Source organism: Lynx canadensis, chromosome E2, assembly GCF_007474595.2.
Source record: "Lynx canadensis isolate LIC74 chromosome E2, mLynCan4.pri.v2, whole genome shotgun sequence".
Classification (NCBI taxonomy): Eukaryota; Metazoa; Chordata; class Mammalia; order Carnivora; family Felidae; genus Lynx; species Lynx canadensis.
In genome coordinates, this window is record NC_044317.1 from 26942438 (window position 1) to 26963762 (window position 21325).

General features: G+C 60.2%; 1 protein-coding gene across 1 annotated transcript; it reads right to left on the reverse strand.

Moving 5' to 3' along the window:
• Positions 1–787: 787 nt before the first annotated feature.
• On the reverse strand, positions 788–21004 carry MMP15 (matrix metallopeptidase 15). The gene is made up of 10 exons (XM_030299053.1): positions 20843–21004; positions 9635–9783; positions 8825–8953; positions 7213–7520; positions 6685–6846; positions 5481–5734; positions 4963–5101; positions 3920–4070; positions 3721–3836; positions 788–2367 (listed from the first exon to the last, which is right to left on the reverse strand). Exons 1-10 carry the CDS (start codon positions 21002–21004, stop codon positions 1901–1903), a joined length of 2037 nt encoding a protein of 678 aa, XP_030154913.1. The 3' UTR covers positions 788–1900.
• Between the last annotated feature and the right edge of the window lie 321 nt (positions 21005–21325).

Sequence of the window (21325 nt, forward strand, 5' to 3'; positions counted from 1 at the left end):
GAACCCAGTCTGGATGGGTGGAAGGACTGGGTGGCCTGGCCTGGTTTTCCCACCCCTCCTGGACACCCAGAGCCTGTGGGAAGCTGGGGTGCCCTTTCTCACCATGAATGAATGTCAAGTAAATGCTGTACTCCTTCTCTTTCCCACCCCGGCAGGGCCAATCCCGGTCCCCTGCCTCACCTTTCTCGGGTCTATGCAAGGCAACCACCCCTTCCTCTGAGCGCTGCCCCTCCCAGGGCCACTGGGAAGGAGCCACCATAGACCTGGGAACAAGGTCCCTTCAGCATGAGGGCAAGTTCCCTAATCCCAGCCTGGACTCACTCCTGTCACCCGCAGCCCCTCCAGCTGTACGGTCCAGCCCTGGGCCTCTCACAAAGGAGGCCACACTTGCCGGCTGTACAATTTAATCAGTGCAGATTATTTACAGAAAGAAACGTATGAGGGTGGACACTGACCTCCACCCCCCATCCCTTGGCTGGCTCTCCGGTTCTGAGGATGGAGGGGGGAGCAAGCCGCTGGACCTGTGATCCAGGTCAGCCCATGAGAACCCCTCCCTCCAGGGGCCTCGGGTATCTGGGTGGCAGGCGCGCTTGCCCCGGGCTGAGGGGAAGCAGAGGGGACGGAGCCGGCTGTACAGTACCATTTCCACAGCAGCCTTGCCGCCTGCTTACTTCGGGAAGGAAAAGAAGGAGGAAGTGTCTCTGCCCTTAGGGCTGAGCCAAGGAGAAGGGGAGTCTCCGAGGCCACAATGGGCTCCTCTGGGGGCTCCACAGCCACATCCCAGTCTGCATGAGGGGATGAGCTGCTGGCCCCTCTCCACAGTGTCCCCCCCCCCCCAGTGCCCTGGGGGACAGGGAGTGGAGGGGAGGAAACCCCAAGCCTGGTGCATGGTGGGCTGTGGGCACCCATCAGCCCCCTGTCTCCCTGGGGCCACTGGGACCTTGGCAGCTGGCGCCTGAGACCGGTGGGGTTCTGAGACCCCTGAGGACAGTGGTGTGGATGAGGGTGGGTGGGAAGAGACCCAAGGAAGGAGCCCAAGTGGGTCATAGCTCAGAGAGGAGTGGACGGGGGCTAGAAGCCCAGCCTGGGGGGGGGGGGGGGCGAGGCTCCTGGGTGGAGGGGCCGTGGCAGATCCCCTTTGGTCCTTGGTAAGGCAGGCCAGGAGGTGTGGGCTCAAGCGGTATGTGGGAGCTGGGGCTGTGGGCCCCTTGGCTGGTCGGGGGTGGGGTGGGCGTCTTAAGACACAAGAAGCCTCAGTTACTGGGGTTGAGAGAGGTGGGCTGGGAAGCAACCAAAACTCAACATGACTCATGGCCAGTAGGCTACCTCACCCTTCCGTCTGTCCCCTGTGGCCTGGCCTGCCCCCGGGGAGTAAGCTCTTCCTAAGTCAGAGATTCAGGTGGGTGAGACTAGTCAGGTCCCCCCAGTCTCCAGAGCTCGCTCAGGTTGAGGAGGGCCCCTCCAAAACCCTTCAGCTACTTTCCAACTGGGCCTTCTGACCCTCTGGTCCTCTGGCTGTGCCCGAGCCAGAGGCGGTACGGGGTGGGAAGGGGTGGGGTCGGGGAGGTAACCCCCTGTCCAGAGCAGAACTACATTTAGAAAACTCTAACCCCTGCCCTGATGGACTGCTGCTCCTAGTCAGGAAAGTAGAAACAAATACTCAATTAGTGTGCAAAAAAAAAGAAAGAAAGAAAAGAAAAGAAAACCCTGGGCATAAATAAACAATGGGGCAGGGCTGGCAGGGATGTTGGAGGGGCCTGGAGGAGCCCCCACCCAGGGGCTGAGGGAGCCATGGAAGGCCCTTGCTGGGTGCCCCCAGGAGCCGTCTCAAAACCACGGGCACCGCCAGCCCCGGCCCCTTAGCACCGTGAGGAGCGGGAGGGCCGGGCGCGGGGCGGGGTCAGACCCACTCCTGCAGCGAGCGCTTGCAGTAGAGGAGCATGCGCGGGGCGCCCTTGCGCTGCATCTGCACCAGGGCGTAGGTGAGGCCCAGGATGCAGAGGAGCAGCAGCAGCGGGGGCACCAGCACCATCACCATGTTCACTGTCCGCGTGACCTCCTCCATCTGCACCACCACTCGGCTGCCCCCGTCCTCACCTGTCCCCTCCCCGAAGTCCCCCTCTCCGCCACCCGCGCCGGCCTCGCGGCCCTCATCGCCCTCTTCGCTGTCACCGCCCGCCCCGGGCTCTGCACCCCCATCGGGGTTGAAGGGCGGACGCGCCACATCGGGCCATCGGGGTCCCGTGTCCACGTGCTCTTGGCAGCCCATGAAGTCCCGCAGGATGGATTTGGGGTAGCCCGGCTCCATTCGCAGGCGCTCGTTGTCAAACTTCCAGTACTTGGTGCCCTTGTAGAAGTACGTGTAGGCTGCAGGGGCAAGCGGGGATGAGTGGTGTCAGGCCGTGCCCCAGCCGCCGGCCGGTGACCCTCAAAGAAGACCAGGACATGCTGAAGGAGCCCCAGCTTGAAAACATCCACCCTGGGGGCGCCTGGGTGGCTCAGTCAGTTAAGCGTCTGACTTCCACTCAGGTCATGATCTCACGGTTGGTGAGTTCGAGCCCTGCATCGGGTTGTCTGCTGTCAGCACAGAGCCTCCTTGGGATCCTGTCCCCCCCGCCCCTCGCCCCCTCTGCCCTGCTTGCACACTCTCTCTGTCTCTCTCAGAATAAAAACTTAAAATAAAACACCCACCTTCTCACTCGCTTGCCTGAGCATTTTCAGATCTGGCCCCTTTCAACTTATGGGAGCCAGACCTGGCTCAGAGAGGGGCAGGGTTTGGGGAAAGGACCTGACGGTGCTGCCTGTGCTTCCTGGCTGGGGCAGCGCACAGAAGGGTCTTGCAGCCTGCCGCATAAGGGCTACGGTCAGGGGGCCCTGCTACCTTGTCCCAGGACTGGTTCACCCCACACCAGAGAGGTCAATGTCTTGCTCAAGGCCAGCCTTGCACACGGCCAGCCTGCAGCAGACCTGGAGCAGAGCTTAACATTGCCTTGGATGGGCTCTGTGGCTTTGGGTGCTCTGCCCATGTCCCATCAGCCCCACGAAGGGCCAAGTCTGAACCATGAGTGAGTCTATACTCTGCTGATCACAATGAGATCAGAGTAGTTGCATGGCGATGCCGTCCCACACAGATGCCACGTGACCTGCCTAAGCACTGGCAAAGTCAGTGGGGTCTCCCCTGAGCCTAAGAACCTGGAACCTGAGAACCAAGACTAATGGTTTTTCGTAAGTTTGCCAGAGACCCTGCTGGAGAAATAAAAGCCACGGCTCCCTGGTGCTTAGTTATAATGACAGAGGTCAAGCTTCCTTTCTAGGCAGGTAAGCGGGCACCTTGGTAGGACTCTTGCCCGCCATTGCTTTGAGCCAAGCTAACCCCCCTCAGGCTTCAGGCTCCCTGTGGGTTGCCCTGGAGGGAACAGGGTAGTTCTGAGTTCCTGCTCTGGACACAGGCGGACCTGGGTTGGACTCTTGGTTCCCCGCAACTTTCTTGCTGTGGGGTTTGGGGCCCTTTACTCAAGCTCTCTGGTTTAGTGTGACTGTCTGTAAAGAGGGGATGGAGACAGTGCAGGAGGGACCAGGACAGTCATGCTCTGGAAGCCCCCGGCCCAGGGCCTGCCATGGCTGCGTCCCTCACACCTGCCATCAAAAGGCTGGGTGAACCCTGTGTGTGGAGGAGGGGATGGTGAGTGCTGGGCGGGCTGCAGGGGGTTGGCCCAGTACCTGCATCGTTGCTCAGGAAGGCCCCTTTGGGGGAGGAAGGGATCCCCTGCCACACGCTGATGGGCTTAGGGTAGCCGGGGTCTCCACGCTGTGTATCCTCATTAAAGCGCCAGTACCTGTGAGCAGAAGCACCGGCTGTGGTTCTCTGGGTAGGGGCGTTCGGCTCGGGCCTTCTGCCTTTGAGGAAGGCAGTGCTCACCTGTCCTCTTGGAAGAAGAAGGTGTGACCTGTGGGTTCCCACCAGATGGCCGTGTCGATGCGGTCGTAGGGGATGCCCAGGCCGTAGCTGGTCAGCGGTTGCGGGTAGCCGGGCTCTAGGTTGGCTTCTCGGAAGAGCCAGTAGCGGTCACCTGCAGGAGGAGGGGCGGGTGGGTGAGGACAGGCCTGGGGCAGAGGGGCATGGGACGGAGGGGACATGGGGAATGCTGTCCTGGGCTTACACATCCACACACATCCGCTGCCGCACTTACCCCCCCCCCCCCCACGCCCTTGTACACAGGACAGTGTAGGCACTGACCCCTACACACACACAAGACAACTCACTTGCACATCACACACACTCAGCACTCACGGGCACCTTGACATACTCATTTACACACGTACAAGTCACTCACTCACACCTGTACCCACGGCACACGGTCACACTATAAATGGCCTGCACTCCCATGTGAACGTCCGCGCCGCCCCCCCCCATACACAGTTCTTGTACAGAGGGAGGAAAGAGGGGGAGCCCTGCCTGGACTCTGGGCCCAGGGGCTTTAAGCGTGGGCTCGGGCCAGCTGGGCTGGGGACACAGCTGATCCACCGGGGGTGCCGCCCTTGAGGCCCTCCCCAGAGAGGCAGGCCGCACAGGGAGGGCCGGTGGCAGGGAGCTCCACTGTCCCTGAAGACAGACCACAGAAATCCTGCCCGGGAAGAAGGGGATGGGGGGACTCTTGTCTTATGAGGAGGGGCTGCAGGAGGCACAAGACACAAGGAAGGAGGAGTCACATGCGGAGCCCCTGTGCTACAGATGGACGCTCACCTCCAGTCAGAGCAGCCGCTGGCCCCCAGGGGCCCAGGTCCCCCTGTCCCCAGGTTTCTGTCTCCTCCTGCCCCACCCCTGCCTTGACTCGGCTCCCCACACTGTGGACATGCCATGTAGCCCTTCGCTCTCCCCCTCCTTCAGGCCCGCTGGGTCAGAGGCCAGGCCAGAGGTCAGGGAAGGGAGGCCGCCCTGCCCTCCCACCTACCCCAGCTTACCTTTAAAAAAGACAAAGCGTCCATCTTGGCGCTCGTAGGCAGCACTGATGTCACTGGGCAGACCACGCCAGAAGTGCCCAATGGGCATGGGATAGTTGTCCAGGACGCGGTTGTGCCGGACCCGCCAGAACCAGCGGCCCTGGGGAGGGCGTGGGTGTGAGTGGGCAGGGCAAGCTCACTCCCTCATACCGGGAGAGGCCCCTCATCCGGCTGCCCTTTCCTAGGTCAGGGAGATCCGGAGGGGTGGCTTGGAAAGCCAGGGCAGCACCCATAAGTGAGCCCTGGGCGGGGTGTGGACCCCTGCACTTGCTGTGTGACCCTGAGCAAGTCCCGTGTCCTTCAGGCTGGTTTCTTCTTGGTCTAGGGTCTGAGGGCTCCCCAGGGGCTGCTCAGTGAGGGAGGGGTGGGTGTGCTCGGGCAGTCAGGTGGGGCAAGGATGCAGGGGTGGGATGTGGGGGCTGCTCTCCTGCTCTGAGACCGGGCCAAGGGATCAGGGGAGACACGGGCAGGGGCCAGACCTTGAACACGAACATCTCCCCACGCAGCATGGCTACTGTGTCAAAGTCCCCGTCGCAGATGTTAGGGCCATACTGGTCAGGCCGTTCCGTGGCTCGGGGCTGGGCTGGGGGGCCTGGCTTTGGGGGCCGCTCCGGCTTCCCTCCTGGGGGTGGTGGCTGAGGGGGTCTGGGAGGCCGATGGTCTGGCTGGCCCGGTCGCCGGGGAGTCACAGTGGGGAGAGGCCGGGTGGGCTGTGGCTGACCATCCGGGGTGCCTGCAAAGTGGGGTGGGGTGAGTGGGAAGTCAGAAGGTAGCCCCTACTCAGAACCAGGGGACCCTGGGGCACCCAGCCCGGAGAGACATGTGCTTCGGCAGTGGGGTCTACCCAGGTGATGCGCCCCCCTGTCTGTCCACAGCCGACCCCTCCCCCACACCTGCCATCACCCTCAGGAGGACCTCTGTCCTCCATACAGCCCTCTCCTTCACCTCCCCACACTGGACGTGGATCACTGTGCCCCTGAGGCTGCCCTTTCCTCCACTTCCCCTTGGGGACATTCCCCTCAGGACACCAGCCTGCTTTGGTGGACACATGCAGAGGAAAGAACATGGTTCTGTGACCTCTGCCAGGGGCCCATCTTCTTACCAGGTTGCCGGGGACAGAGTGAGGAAGTATCTGTCACGTGCCCAGCAAGGCAGGTACCGCCAGCCCTAACAAGGGGCTCGGGGTGGTGCTGAGTGCAAGCCGGGCCCACAGAATCAGTCCTCAGGAGCCCTTACCACTGGAGGCCTTCTCGGGTGGGGCCTGGGCTGAGGGGGGTGCCACCTGCCTCAAAGCCACCAGGAAGTGATAAGCCAACAACACTCACTGGTGAGCTTGGGACAGGCTTGGGTTGGGAGCAAGAGTAGGAGGAACGAGATCTGGGACCAGGGCATCTTCTGTCTAATAAGAGTATCAATGACACTGAGGAGGAGAGGAGCGGTCTGTGAGGGGCCTTGGAGACCCCAGTCTGGAGCCACCATGAGGGCCCTAGAGTCGGCCAGTCCTGCGTGTGACTTCCAGCCCCATCACTCACTCCCTGAGCGATGTGGACAAGTCACTAATCCTCTCTGGGCCTGTTTCCTCATCGACACAACAGGGAGAGCAGTGGCGCCTATGCCTCATAGGGCTGGGAGTTGAGAGCTGGCGTGCAGAGCCCGCTGGCCGTGCCCACACTGCCCGCTCACCGTAGAGCTGCTGGATGCCCCGGAGGTCGTCCTCAGGCAGCTGGAAGGTGTCGGTGTCCATCCACTGGTAGAATGGCGCCATGATGGCACTGGGGTTGCTGGAGTGCTCCAGCCCTAGCGCGTGGCCCAGCTCATGCACAGCCACCAGGAAGAGGCTGTTCCCTGCAGTGGGGATCGGCCGGGGTGGGGGTGGGGGGGATGCACAGTCAGCTTTGCCCTGGCCCAGGCCCTGCGGGCTGAGGCCATCAGAGAGCTGGCCCTTCTGCCATTCTCAGAAGAGGCTGAGCTGCTCTGACTGCTAGGCCTCACACTTTCCCATCTGAGAGGTGGGTAAAATGATCCCTCCCTTTCCCTACCACCCCTTGGAGGTCATGGGACAACAGACTGAGATACTGAGGGTCAGTGCTCTGGAAAACTTCACTGGATGAAGCTCTCCCCTCCCAACCCTGTCTCTGCTCAACTGGGTCAGAGGGCAATGCCCAGCTCCGGCTCTGCCTCCCCTCCCCTGCCCCGGCCAGGTGTTCTCACCATGCAGGTCGGTGCTGGAGAAGGTCCAGGGCTCATCTGCATCGAAATGGGTATCCCCGCCCAGACCAGGGCCAGGGAAATAGGCGTGGGCCAGAAAGCCCCCTGTGCCATCAAATGGTGAGCTGTCGCCGTGGAAGCCAGAGGCAAAGAGTACCATGATGTCAGCCTCCTTCTGCCTCCGCAGCCGGATGTCTTCATAGGGCACCTCCTGGAAGACCAGGGGCGTGGCCTGCTCCCACACACGGAAGGCCCTTCGCACTGCCTCCAGTGAGTGGTACCATCCCAGCTTCTCTGTGTAGTTCTGGATGCTGCAGTGGGCAGGGAGACCGGGGAGTGAACCCAGGGCCTACTGGGTCCGCTGTCCACTGCTAGCACCCACTGGGTGGGGGCGAAGACACATGGTCACAAGGAACATGTGTAAGATATGAGCTGGTTCGTGGACGGTGCCCATCAATATCAACTACTGGTTTATTCTGATGTGAATTTGAAAAAGACAACTAACATGTCAAACCCAGGAGTTCATTAGGATATGGCTAAATAAGGTTGCATTGTATTCAGTTAGCTTAAATAAGAAAACCACTAATAAAAGTGCTATGGAGCTAAGAGAAAGAACTAGACAGTTTGATACAAATGGCTGAGGTTTAGGAAACACAGGCCAAATGGCTCTGATGATTGCAGGGTCAGGCTGTCCTAAGTTCAAGGCCGGGCTCTAACATAATCTATGTGACCTTGGGCAAGTGACTTAAGTGTTTCTGAATTTGAGTTTCTTCATCTGTAAACTGGGGAAAAGGAGAGTAGCGCTCTCATCTTGGGGGCCCTGGGAGGATTAAATGAATTAGCTCATGTAGAACATGGGTCTGGAGTCTGCACGTGATAAAAGCATGATGAGGCCTGTTATTACCCACATAAATCAGATTAAGCTTCTGTGTGCTGGACAGATCTCCTCCCTTAAAAGCTGTTGGAGCCATGAAGTCACTCTGGGGGCCTAGGGTCTAAGTGGCCGCGGGAGCCGCTCTTCCTCAGGAGATAGAGCTGCGGGTAGGACTGTGGAGGGACTAAAACAAGAAGGGGAGCCCTCAGGGACTGCCACATGGCTCAAGGCTCAGGAGGCTTTCTTGCCAAAGGACTCAGCAGAAAGGAGGAAGGTGCCTGAACCAGGGTTTTTGCAGGGGTCTTGCTGCCTGCACACCTGACAGATGCCCGGATTCCAGCCCTTTCCACCCTCCCCCCCAACCCCTCAGATACCTAAAGCCCCGTGCCCTACACTGTGGAGGCCCCCAGTTTGTACTGGTACGGGAGCTGAGCTGTGAGGCCAGCCCCGGGCTGCTGGCGGGTGGGGAGCGGGGAGGGAAGGAGGATAGAGCGGAAACAGCTCCAAGGGTCCTGACCTTCACTGGGGGAAGACCGGCCAGAGTGTGCGGCCGATCTTGTCAGCGTGGGAGCAGGGTCAGCTTGTCTATGTTGGACACCCCGGGGTGGGCTTCTGGGAAAGGAAGCTTTCCAGACAAGCCCACTGGGAAGCCTGAGGCCTCAGCCTGGGAGAGGAGAGGAAAGAGCGGTCTCTGGGCAATGCCGTGGGAGGGACGCTACCACGGACAGCCATGGTCCCTACCTGAAGGTCAGGTGGTGGTTATTCCACTTCCTCCCAGTGAGGGCATAACGTTTCCGCCGTCGCCGCAGATTGGCTTTCACGCGCACCCCGAACTGGTCTGGCACCCCGCAGCGGGGTCGCTTCATCCACCTGGGTCATGGGCACGGAGGGGTAAGCCCAGAGCCTCTCCTCCACACGCCTTCCTGCTTCGGCTCTGCCTCTTCCAGGCAGTCCACCCTTCTTCCACCCTTTTGCCTTGGGCCCCCAGCCACCCTTTGCATGGGTGTGGTGGCAGCGGGAGACTCTCTGCGTTTCGATTTCCTCATCAGAAAAACAGGCACACTGACCTCAGCCTGGAAGACTGAGTGCCCGACAGAGGCTCACCTTTGTGGAGTATCACCAGTATCACCCAGGAGTGGGAGAGTTACCCCTGAGGCCCTCTGTCCTTGCTACGTTACGCTCACGTATGCCCAGGGATGTGGCTTTGGGTCCCATCACCCCTGTCAGATTCAGAGCAGAGCTGTGGCCTAGTGAGGATGTCCCATCCAAGGCACATGCTGCTGGTCCTCCCCATTCCTGTGCCTGTGGCAGACATCACTAATCAATCCCATCCTCCTTGCTGCCCAGCCAGATTCACCTCAGGAGCTTTCTCAACACGAGTTTTCAGGTAGCCAATCCCAACCAGTCCGAACTAGCGTGGGAGATCAAACCACTTGCCGTCTCTTGTCTAGGTCACTCTATCCTGGAAACTCCACCTGCCAACCCCTTTTCAGGGCAAGCCGGGAGGGCAGATGCCAGTGGGGTCTGGGAAGGGCCCCATGGAGGACTCACGCCTTGGTTTCTTCGTCAAGCACGCCTGTGACCGGAATCCCATAGAAGCGCTGCATCTCGGCGAGGGCTGAGGCCAGGATCTGGGCAGAGCGCATGGTGGACATGTGGCGGCTAGGCTGGGGCAGGTAGCCGTAGAGCCTCAGCCAGTTCTGCAAAGGAGAGGCCACAACTCGGTCGGCGCGTCTGGCACTGCTAGTCCCAGACATGCACAGCCTGCAGCCGCCCACCGCCCACCACCTCCGCCATCGCTCTGTCGGAGCCACCGCCGCCTCCTGCTAAAGTGACCACATGAGCTTCTGTGCTGCTCTGCCTGCTTCCACCTCCTATGGTCTGTTCTCACACAAGAGCCAGAACAAAAGGCCTTTACAAGTCAGGTCTGGTCAACCTTCTGGTTCTGCTCAGAATCCTCCCGAAACTTCCCAGCTCAGAGTCAAAGCCAGTCCTTACAGGAGCTGCCAGGCCCCTCACTACCTGCCCCTGCCTCAGCTCTTAGACCTCACTCCTCCCACCCCCCACAGGCAGTCATGCTCCTGTCTCAGGGCCTTTGCACTTGCTGTTCCTGCTGCCCAAGTGCTCTGTATGGCTCACACCCCCATTTTCTTCAGTCTGTGCTTCAACCTCGCCTTACTGGAGGGGTGTTTCCTGACAACATAATGTTAAAATACACCCTGCATCCCTTCTCCTTCCCTGTACTTGTGACCATATGACACGTTATATATTTCCCTTAGGTATTTTTTGTTTGTCTTCCCCCACTGTTTGTCCGTGAGGGCAGTCCACAGTTGCTGTCCTTATTGTCGGACTGGGCACACCAGGGTGGGCCCCCTACCACTCCTGACAGACCGCTGGGGATTCAGAGGTTCAGAACCTCTTGAGGCCTCACCAAGCAGGAAAACCAGCCCCTTGGGCTACTCCCTGACAAATCCTAGGCCTCCTGGAAGCAGAGCAGATGGATTGGGGCAGCCCACCCGGGGCCAACAGGGTGGGCCAGGAGGCCTGAAGTCCAGTCCCTGCTTTGCCACAAACGCTTTGCTCTTTCTGGGCCTGAGTTTTCTCAGGGGACAATGGGGTTATTGGGGTTGGGAGATTTGAGAGAGACAGCCCTGGGAAGTGCAGCTGGCACGCAATGGGGGTACCCGTCCCCTTCCAGAGTCTGCTGGGCGGGCCTTGTCTTCTCCTCCATCTATCCATCTGTCCATCCATTCACCCACCGCACCCCTCCTGCCAAGTCTTTCTGAGTACCCTCTCTGTGCCAGGTACCATGCCAGCTGGGGGCTGTGGAGGACCACGGCAGAGGGGTGCTGACCTCCAGGGGTTCACAAGCTCCCTGGGGAGACCCACTGTACCCAGAGAGGGAGGGATTCACACCTGCAGGCCTGTGAGCAGATAGGACTGTCACAGTCACAGCCGGAGGATGGGATCCCCGATGAGCCAAGCTGAACTGGGGTAAGAATTCACCTTGGCCACGAGAGCATAGTGACCGCCATGGGAGGCTGGTGGGCACAGAGGCCAGGGACTTCTGTGGGCCTTGGCCACACGGAAGTGTCCTTTGCACCTTTCCTGGCCCACCCTAGGGCCTCTGGGGCCTCCCCCTCCCCTGAGTGAGGGCACCTGAGGCCTGCTCTCTGGGAGGGTCTGGAAGGTTAAGACCCCATATCAAAGTCCCATAAGGCAGGATGATGGCCCGATATGGTGGCTGCTGTGGACCAACAGCCATGTGTCAGCTGGCCAGGGCCACGCCCTTATCTGTCTGCCACCAGTGTCACATCCAACTCCTCAAGCACTTGCTCCCTCAGTGCCCCCCACCGGACCCCGGCACTGCTGGGCTGCCCACATAGCCAGCTCAGCAGTGCCCAGGTTACAGCTGGAGGGAATGGCTGCTGAGTCAACGAGGGTGGCAGACAGACGCCTGGCCCCAGCTTCCAGGCCTCCCGGGCCCTGGGGAACTGCCACAGAATAAGGCAGAGACATGGAGGTGGGAAACAACCGTCCGCTCTGGGAACAGATCTGGGGACAAATTGTGGCCCTGCCACTTCTGAGGTGTGGCCACATGCCTCCCGGGCTTCAGTCCGCGGTCAGTGAAAGCGGGGTGCTGTGCTAGGACCTGCCTCATCTCCTGGGTTTCTGTGAGGGTTAAGCTGGGAGGCCACACTACTGCCTGGCAATGTGCCGGGTTGGGGAAAGTGCTCAATAAATGTAATATTAATGACAGAGGCCGGTCTGGTTGTCCGTGGAGCCGCAGCCCTTTGCCTCCACCAACAGAGCTGGAGAGTCCAGGCTCCAAGGGGCCTAAGTGCTGGGCAGCCTCAGGTGAGGGCACAGCAGCGGCCTCCCCCATAGCCCTCCTCACTCACCCCTCTGGCCCAGGGCTCCTTCCCTCAGCTCCACTGGACACTGGCGGTGCCGAGGGCACCCTCCCTGTTCTTCCCAAGCACGGGAAGCCTTTCCTGAAGCTGTGTGTGTGAGGGGCAGGGCGGGAGGTCCCCACCCGTAATGGACAGTTCCCCTGAAGAGGCATGGGGAGACCTGGAAGGCAAGGCCAGGCCTCTAGCCCAGCTCCAGCAGCCAGAGGAGGTGGGGGGAGAGGTGGAGCTGCCCGCTGACAGATGAGGTCGCCTCTACATCACCTATTTGCATAAGGTAAAAATATCTCACTGGAGCGCAATCACAGGCCACCAAGGGGCTGATTAGCGGTGTCTGCAGAGTGACAGAGGGAGGGCAGGCAGGGGAGGCTCAGGCTGGGGCCCTGGGGAGGGAACGGGAGGGGAGCTGGGCCTGTCTGCAGTGAACAGCTCCAGGGCCCAGCACAGCCGATGAGGCTGAGGGGCCCTTCAATCCTGGAGGCAGCTCAGGGGGTGATGGGAAGGTCCCACGGGTGCCTGCGGACCCTCCTCCGCACAGACAAGCACCCTCTGGGTCTTAGGGAAGCCAAGAGCTCCCATTTCAATATGGGCCAAGCCTTGAACCCTCAATGCCCTCGGCCCCTGCCAGGATGAGAAGCCAGGCTGAGAACCAGCGGCCTGTGAGGGAGGGTGAGCAGATATGCAGCCTGGGCCCAGAGCAGCTGAGCCCCAGATGACAAGGCGAAGAAGCTGACGGAGGCTGCCTGACTCTGGCAAACTTGTGTTCGGGGCTGATTGCCAAGTGCCAATCAGTCTACACCCCCCGTAGGGCTGTGGGCTTCTCCTCTCTCCTGCGTCTGGGAGGATGTTTCTCTCCACCCTACTCCTACTGCTGGACTCAGTGTGACAAGTCCAGGAGGGGAAGATGCAGATGCAGAGGGAAGGGGGCATGGGGCAGGGGTGCACAGGTGGGTGGCAGGGGCTGCTTGTGCCCTGAAGTCCCAGCTTGCTGACAGGCTCTGCTGCCACGGGCCAAAAGTGGGTAGCAATTCCCAGGGTCGTGACTGGCCTCCCAGTCTCAAAGCTGGGGAGAGGCTGTGTTCAAGCCCCTGCCGCCCCGACTGGCGACCGTAGAGACTGTCCTTTACACAAGTTGCCGCCTTTCTTTCCTTGTTACCTAGATTCTCATAGGTGGGGTTAGCCAAGCAGGTGAAACTTTGTTTCTCAGGTGGGGAAACTGAGGCTCAGATGGGTCAGGGAGCGGCAAAGTAGGGGGAACTCCTCCATGAGAGCCGCTGTCCAGTGGGAGGCCGGGAAGGTTCTGAAGAGAGCTCTAGGGTCCACACAGAGAGACCCCACCCACTCCAGTTCTTTCACAGCCATTTCTTTCTTAAGCTCCAGACCCCACCCCATGAGTACGTATAGATGCTTCAGGTGCATGTCTAGCCCCAGGTGCGGAAACGTGGGGCCATCAGGAGTCGGAAGGGGGAGATTCTTGGGCCCCTGGCTCCCAGGTGAGGCCGTAAACACAGTAGCAGAAGGTTGAGACCCTGCTGTGGGCCAGGCAGTCTGCTCTTATCAGCCCATTCAAAGCTCACAAGTCCCCCATCCCATTATACAGACAGTGAGGTTCGGAGACGGTGAGTGGCCCACCCAGGGTCACACAGCTGGCCTGGCTAGAACTGGAGTCCATAAGCAGTGCAACTGGCCCACTGCCTGTGAAGTAGCACCAGCTCCTCTCGGCCGAGGAGCAGTGCCCAGGATAGCACTGGGGGAGGGCATCTAATCCTCCCCACACCCCACATCTCTGGCTGGGGCTGGGCGCTGGGCCATGTCAGCAGGGCTGCCCACCAGGATTGCTGAGACAATGCCAAACCAGGCCTACAGGGAGGGTACGTCTGCGAAGGAGCCTCGGATCAATACTGTGCATTAAGCCGCCGTAGGGGCGGGGTGAGCTCCCCTGCTCTGCTGCCCCCACAGCCACCTCCCCAGGCTCAGAGGGCTGGGGCCCCTCCCACTCGGCCTTATCGGCCTCTGTGCGATAAAAGCCAGTCTCCGCTGGGCTCCGCTCCGTTTCTGTCAGCCACAGCTCTCTCTGTAGTCCAGGCTGACCCTGGCAGGGTCGCCAGCCAGGCACAAAAGGCGTCTTGTCAGGGCTGCCAAGGACAGACCCAGACCTTCCACGGTGTGAGGTCCTCATCGTGCCCGTCTCCCTTACCCCGTATCCCAGGCTGTGGGCTCTTGGGAGCAGGCCAAGGCCTCGCTTGGCTCTGCACTCCCAGTCTTGGGCACGGAGCCGGCGCTGAAAGAGACTTGTGGTCCTGGGGAGCCACAGACCCTGCAGACGCAGAGCGTGCACCCTGGGCCCACCCTCTAGGGGATCCGAGCTGGGAACCCATTCACCGGCAAGGTGACCCAAACAAACCCGAGACTCATCCAGCCTTAGGCTGGAGGGGACCTCAGGCCATCAAGTCCAGCTACCTCCCTGAAGCCTCTAAGGACTATAGCTGGGCCCATGACTCATCCAGCCTGCACCCCGGCAGAGATGGGGTGCCCACCGCCACTGAGGTAGCCCATTCTGTCTTTGGGCATCAGTGACTGTTGGAAAGCTCCTCCTCAGGCTGAGCAGAAATCTGCCTCCCAGTGACACCTGTTCCTTGGTCCTGACTGCTTGTCCACCTAACAGGCCTTTGAATGATGGAGGGGGGCTTATTAAGCTTCTCTAAGCTCCCGTTCTGCTCCTTCTTTGCAAAATGGGGTCGATATTGTCACTCCTCACTGCCACACAGGGATGACAGCACAGATGACGCAGACCCAAGGCCGGTGAAGAGAGGGGGCACTCCGCCAGCCCCCCTGTCCTTGGTGTGTCCTTTACCCTTCAAGGTAGCACGATTCATACCTAAGCAGTTCCAGAAGAACATACTTGCTTATTTGGGGCTCAAGCTGACCCCCTCCACCACTATGTGAAAGTTGCAGTTGGGGAAGGGGCTCTGGGTGGCTGGGAGAGTAGGAGGGCTGGGGGATTGTCCAGCGAGGCAAGCAGGAAGGAGGTGGCCACCTGAGTTCCTGTGCTCCCTCACCCTGCTCCTTCCCAGCCTGCTCCTGCAATCCTTAACCTGGAGGAAAAACCAGACGGTCCTTTGGCCAGTGGGCGGGGTGAAAAAAGCCCTGTTTGCTAGTGGTTTCGGGGCTGGCTGTGAGCCAGTTCTTAGGGCCTCACCTGGAAACTCTCCTGTAGATGTTGTCCATGTAGATAGGGCTGTTCATGGGGTAAAGCCTGGGTGGCTGGATTGGCGGGGGTGGGGAGGGGTAAAGGCATGTGTGGCCCCATCTCCACCCTCTCCTTCCCACCTGGCTCCAGCCCAGCGGGCTCCCCATGGCATGGCACCTTGCAGCCTTTAACCCAGCATGCGGGCTGGGAGCTCAGCTCCAAGTCAGACCAACTAGGTTCAAAGCCCAGCTCTGCCACCCCCTGGCTGGGGAATCTGGGGCAACTTCTCTTACCCCCTAGTCTCAGTTTCCTCTTCTATACAGTGGGGTAATGATAGTCCCACATTTGCAGAGTAACAGCAGGATTAAATGTGAAAACGCTTACAGAACATTCATAGGCCGTGCCTAGGATGTAACCAAGTAGGTTGAAGGTGCTCAAAAATAACACCTGATCCTCACTGGGCCTCATGGAGGACCAGTGGGCACAGCGTTCAGCATTTTACACACAAATGCACCGAATCTCCCCAGGAACTCCATCCAGTAGATGCTATTAATATTCTCATTCTGTAGACAAACTGAGGCTCAGAGAGGTTTTGTGACTCGCACAACAGCAAATGCCACTTGTTTCTCATCGTTGCTGTGTTTGGCTACCACTTTGCAAGTGCTTCTTTTGTGCCCAGTGCCATGCTCATAAATGCTCAACGTGAAGCTGGGCTCTCACTGCTCATGGTGGCAGTCACTCCTGGGAGGACAAGGTAGCTCTCGGGGCTAAGAGCCAGCCTTGGAAAGCTGACCCACACCCTGGTTTCCAGGCTCTGGAAGCTGGAGCATGAGATGGCAGTAGGATGAGAAGCATCTTTGAAGGCTGGCTAATGGCTGCTACCCAGGTCCTCATCTGTCTGTCCAGATATCAGAGATTGGGTTGGGTCTTTTGCTCATTTCTTGCTGTTCCCACAAAGGAAATGGGATCTGGTAAAAGGCATCCTTTTCTGTCTCTCTGATCCAAGCCCAGCTTGCATACCTATGCTGTTCTTGCCTGGGGGTGCAAAATCTGTGCTGCCTCCCCCAGACAGCCCAGCCCACAGCCACTGGTCTCCAGGCATCCCCGGAACCAGTGTCCTTCTGGGGAGCGGCCGGCCTCATTTGCACCCTGACTCAGGGAGGCTCATCCAGCTAGAAGGTATGTATGGTGTGCTGCAGGCTTAGATAAGTGTTCATGACACCACCTTCATGACCCCAGGGCCCCACGTTCACCTGTGGAGTCCTCCCAGGACCCTTTGTAGTGGAGAGGACCCAAGCAGAGAGCCCCTGACCCCTCTCTGCTTCTGCTGACTCAGAGAACACATCTCCATGTCCAAAAGCATAAGCTGGCCATGGAGCTTGGCCCCCGCCTCCGTGGCCAGCTATGCGAGTCACATAAATCTTGAGAGGATACGGAAGATGCCAAACGTCTTAGTCTATCCAGACTGCTGTAACAAAAATACCATAAACTGGAAAGCCTACAACATTTATCTCGCACAGTCCTGGAGGCTGGCAGTCTAAGATCAGGGGGGCAGCCCCGATGGGTTCCGGTGAGGGCTCTCTTCTGGGTTGCAGACTGCCGACGGCTTGCTCTGTCCTCACATGGCAGAAGGGGCAAAGGAACTTTCCTGGGCAGCAATCTCACTCATGAGGGCCCCATCCTCATGACCTAATCACCAGAGTCCCACCTCCTAATACCATCACCTTAGGAGTCGGGTTTCAACATAATGAATGGGGGGGTTGGTGGTGGTGGAAAGTATGCAAACGTTCAGTCTAGAGCACCAACTGTAATCAGTGGTGACCCACAGCAGCCACTACAGCTGGCCTCGGGCAGAAGTCAAAATCCCAGCTGGGCAGAGGTGATGATGGCAGGGAACGTGTGGTCCAGGAACAAAAGGGGCCAGAACCAAAAGCTTGGAAGGGAGGGGCTTTTCCATGCCTGGCAGTGTAGCCATCCTGAGTTGGCATCAGAGAGTATAGGCCGTGAGGGTTGCAATTCTTTGGGGGATCTGGCTGTGTTTCTATGCTGTTTCTTCTGCTCCTTGGGGTGGGGCAAAGGAAGGCCTTCTTGTCCAGGGCTCAGAGAGGCCAGGCCAGGCAGATACACTGCTCAGACAAGCACATGCCAGGCTGTTCTCTGCATGGAGGCAGCTGACTGACTGGACCCTGGGGCGGCCCAAACACGGGGGACCTGACAAAAGGGCTGGAGGTGAAGGGCATGGCCCAATTGGATGCCAGGTCCCTGGCTGCACCAATCAGCCCAGTTCTCTCTGGGTTTTGGAACAGAGTATGGGAGAGGAGTGGTCTGTTAGTAGTCAGAGAAGAGACTGAAAAGCAGAGATGGGAGGGAGGAGAAAAGATTCAGCTTCTGCAGGTTCCCGATGACAAGGCCCTCACATGAACCCCTTTCCTTGAGGGTGGGCACAGGGACCCTCTGCAGTTTCTGTTCCACATTTAAGAGAGGGTACTAAAAAGAGAGCACCAGTAGGGCCCCCAGGGGCCAGCATGGAAGTGCGGGCAGAGACTGGAACACAAGGAGCCTGGGGCTTTGGCTTGCCAGTCAGACCTGAAGGTCAAAATCAGAATTCAAGGTGACCTGCACCCCTCCTTTTGCTCATCTGCTCAGCCCCCACTCAGGGGCAAGGAAAATCTGCGGGAGTCCACCTCTGTTTACCTGGGTGTGTCCAGGTTTTAGTGGCAGTGGCAGCACACCTGTGAACTCTGGCAGCTGAGTCACTCCCATGGGGCGGGGCTGAGAGCCTGAAGTTGTGCCTAAAAGGAAGCAGTCGGGGGATGGGGGGAACCAGAGATTCTCTGGTGAAAACCAAAGGCACTTAAGCAGGCTAGGTGCCACAGCCAGAAACGGTGGGACTGAGATCCATAGGTGGGGGCTGGACTCTCGGGGAGGGAGTCCAGGAGCGCAGCGGGCACCCCACTCAGGCAGGGCCAGGGTCTATGCAGGGCCTGGGTCTATACAGCCATTCTGGGCTGGAGCCTGGGACTTGACATCCAAGGGAGTGAGTGGGACAGGGCAGAGTAAATCAGTGGTGGCTTCCCCAAGAAAGACAGCCTTCTCCAGGCTGAGGCCTGGCAGGTGGCAGGTGGCCGGTGGCTGCCAGCTCCTAGCACATGCCAGGCTCCCTGATTCCTTAGTCTGGTGAAACTCCTGTGGTTTCTGTCCTGGGAGAGGGAGGGGAGGGGAGAGAGGCTGGCCTTGACTCAGTTGCCAGGCTGCTCAAAGAAAGGTCCAGCCATGACCCGACCTGAAGTCTGGAGCTATGGGGGTTCTGGGGTGAGGACCAAGAGCCCTTCTTCAAGGGAAGGAGGCTCTCTGTACGCAGGGTGTGGGCCAGGCCCAGGAGTCTCCCCCATGCTGGTGTTCTGATAGCATGGGCCTGGGGACAGTTCTCCCACGGCTTCCTGGCAAATGGGCTGATTGCTTAAGTCATTTGACTTTTTGGGCCCAGATCTGGACAGACTTCACAGACTCCAAAGAACAACCTTGTACCCCAAAGCCACCTCTAGTTGTTGGGACAGCCCACCTGTCTCCAGTCCTCCGTCTACTTTGGCTTCCAACATCGAGGGTCCTTCCACTCTCCAGAGTCTCTTCCAGCAATGACCTGACCCAAGTTTTTCCCCCAGGAGAGGGGCTGCAGGCCAGTCACAAATCTCTAGCCAGTGCCACCACAGGCTTAGGGCCATGGTCTGTGGGCACTCAGGCCTGACAGTGCAGGTCCTGGGGTATGGGGACTCCCTCAGCTGGGACAGGAGGGTGTGATGGAGGAGTAGAAGCAAAGAAAGGCCCTTCAAACCACAGGTCCCAGCGCCCCAGCTCCTGGCCAACCAGGATGCCAATTCACAGACATGGCCGCCAAATTCCAGCTTGATCCATAACTGCTTCCTGTGCAGAGAAGCCATTCTTTTAATTTTTTAAAATGTTTTATTTATTTGAGAGAGAGAGAGAATGAGAGCAGGGGAGGGGCAGAGAGTGGGAGACACAGAATCCAAAGCAGGCTCCAGGCTCTGAGCTGTCAGCATAGAGCCCTACACAGGGCTCAAACTCAGGAACCTTCAGATCATGACCTGAGCCAAAGTCGGAAGTTTAATGAACTGAGCCACCCAGGTGCCCTGCAGAGATGCCATTCTTAAATAGACTGTAAACTCCTCAAGGGTGGGTCTATGACTTGCAATCCTCTGGTCCTCAGCTCCACAGAGTAGTAGGTGGGTCCAATAAGCACTCTCTACCCAGTACCTGGATGGGGGTCCCCACCAGCAGAAGCTGCATATAAGCCCCTGCCTGCCCGCCTGTGTAAAATGAGGGGCAGCTGGACCAGCCGGGTCTGGGCTCCCACTCCACCTCCCGCCAAAGGCCTGGCTCCCTGTGGCTTGGCCAGGCCAGGCCAGGGAGGGAGGGCAGAGCAGGTGGGGAACTGGCTGGAGGTGTAACTTGAGCCGGGAGGAATTCCCTGCCCTTCCTCCATGCTTTTATTAAAGTAGGGCGGGGAAGGGCAGGCTTCCATCGGAAAAATCTCCCAGGCTGCCGGGGGGAGGTGGGGAAGCCGCCGGGAGGCTGGGAGGGAGCACCGGCCCGGCTGCAAATAGAAGGCACGCAGCAGCTCCGGCTGCGAGGCTCCAGGCCGGCCCAAGGGCACCGAGGCCCCATCCTACCGGAGCCAGCACAGAGGCGGGTCTCTCCTCCTACCGTCTCATTCCTGTCCTATCTACCCTCTCCTAGTCCCGGACTGGGAGTGGGTCTTACAGGTCGGGACAGAACAGACCCCGCTTTTGCTGGGGCAACGGAGCTGGTGCCCTCACTGTCTATGCTCAGGAGGACGGCGCTGGGCGACCCACAGAGCCCGCGTGGGGTATTGCGGGGGGATGCAGGTTGGACCTCGCTCTACGCCAGGAGGCCGCGCCTGGTCACCTGCCGGACCGATCCGGAGACGGTTTTATCAGGCGGGCTCCTGGTAAAAACACGTGCGGAGTCTGCCCTCTCCGACGTAGGGGCACTAGTGGGAGGAAGCCCCGGGGGAGACAGGGTCTCTCTTGGACCCACCTGGTCATGGAGCGGTTTCCGCGTTAAGAGCCCAAGTAAGTCGCCAAAGCGCCCCCGCAACCGGAGACTGCTGTCTCGGAGGCTCTCACCCCTTCGCCCCCTCCGGGCCCGCTGCGCGCACGGCTCGCTGTCACCCAGACCAAGGGCTACCGAGGCGGGAGCGCTGCCTGCTCCGCCCGTGGTCCCCCCAGGGCAGCCCCCTCCCCACTCGCAGAGGACGTCACAGCGCGCCCGCCAGGCTCTCGAGGAATCGGCCGCCCGGAGAGAGGAGAGGAGGAGAGCGAGGGCTGGGGGCAGCAGAAGCGACTCCTGGGACGCGGGCTGGGGCGGATCAGTGTCCGGAGTAGGGGTAGAGAGTGGGCACGAGCCCTACGCCCTCCAGGATTTGGGATGAGGTGCGCCGCAGAGGGCGAGCTGGGGAGAGGCAGTTTGCCGGGCCCCATTCTTCCCCGCCCCCCATCTCCCGGACAGGGGCTCGTCTGCGCGCCCTCCACCCCTCTCCCCAGGCTGCGGGCGTGGCTCCCTCCCTCCCAGCCCCCGAGCCCCCAGCCCGCCGCAGAGGGGCCGGGCGGGGGTCCTTACCTCGGCATTGACTTCTGCGTCCTCCGCCGCTGCGCCGCGGCCCAGGCAGCCCAGAAGCACCAGGAGCAGCGGCAGCAGTCGCGGCCGCGCCGCCGCCTCCCGGCCGCCAAGGAGACTGCCCGCCCAGCCCGGCCGTCCGGGCGCGCTCCGGTCGCTGCCCATGCTCTCGGCGCCTAGCCCGGCCGGGAGCGCTGCACGCAGGGCTCGCCCGCTGGCCGGCGCCGGGGCCCCGCACGCGGCTCGGAAACTTGCGACGCTCCCTGGCTCCCCGCCCGGCGGGCGCGCGGCAGACCTCTTGGTCCGGGTCCCCGCCGGAGCCGCTTAGGTCCCCTCGGCAAATTCCCACGCCCGAGGAGAGGCGGGCAGGGCAGGTCCGGGCGCGCGGAGCCGGCCCGCGGGGGAGGTGGCCGGCCGGAGCCGCCCGCCGCGGGGTCCCGCTGCCTCGGCGCCCGGGGCCCGGCTCCCGAAAGCAAGCGCAACTCC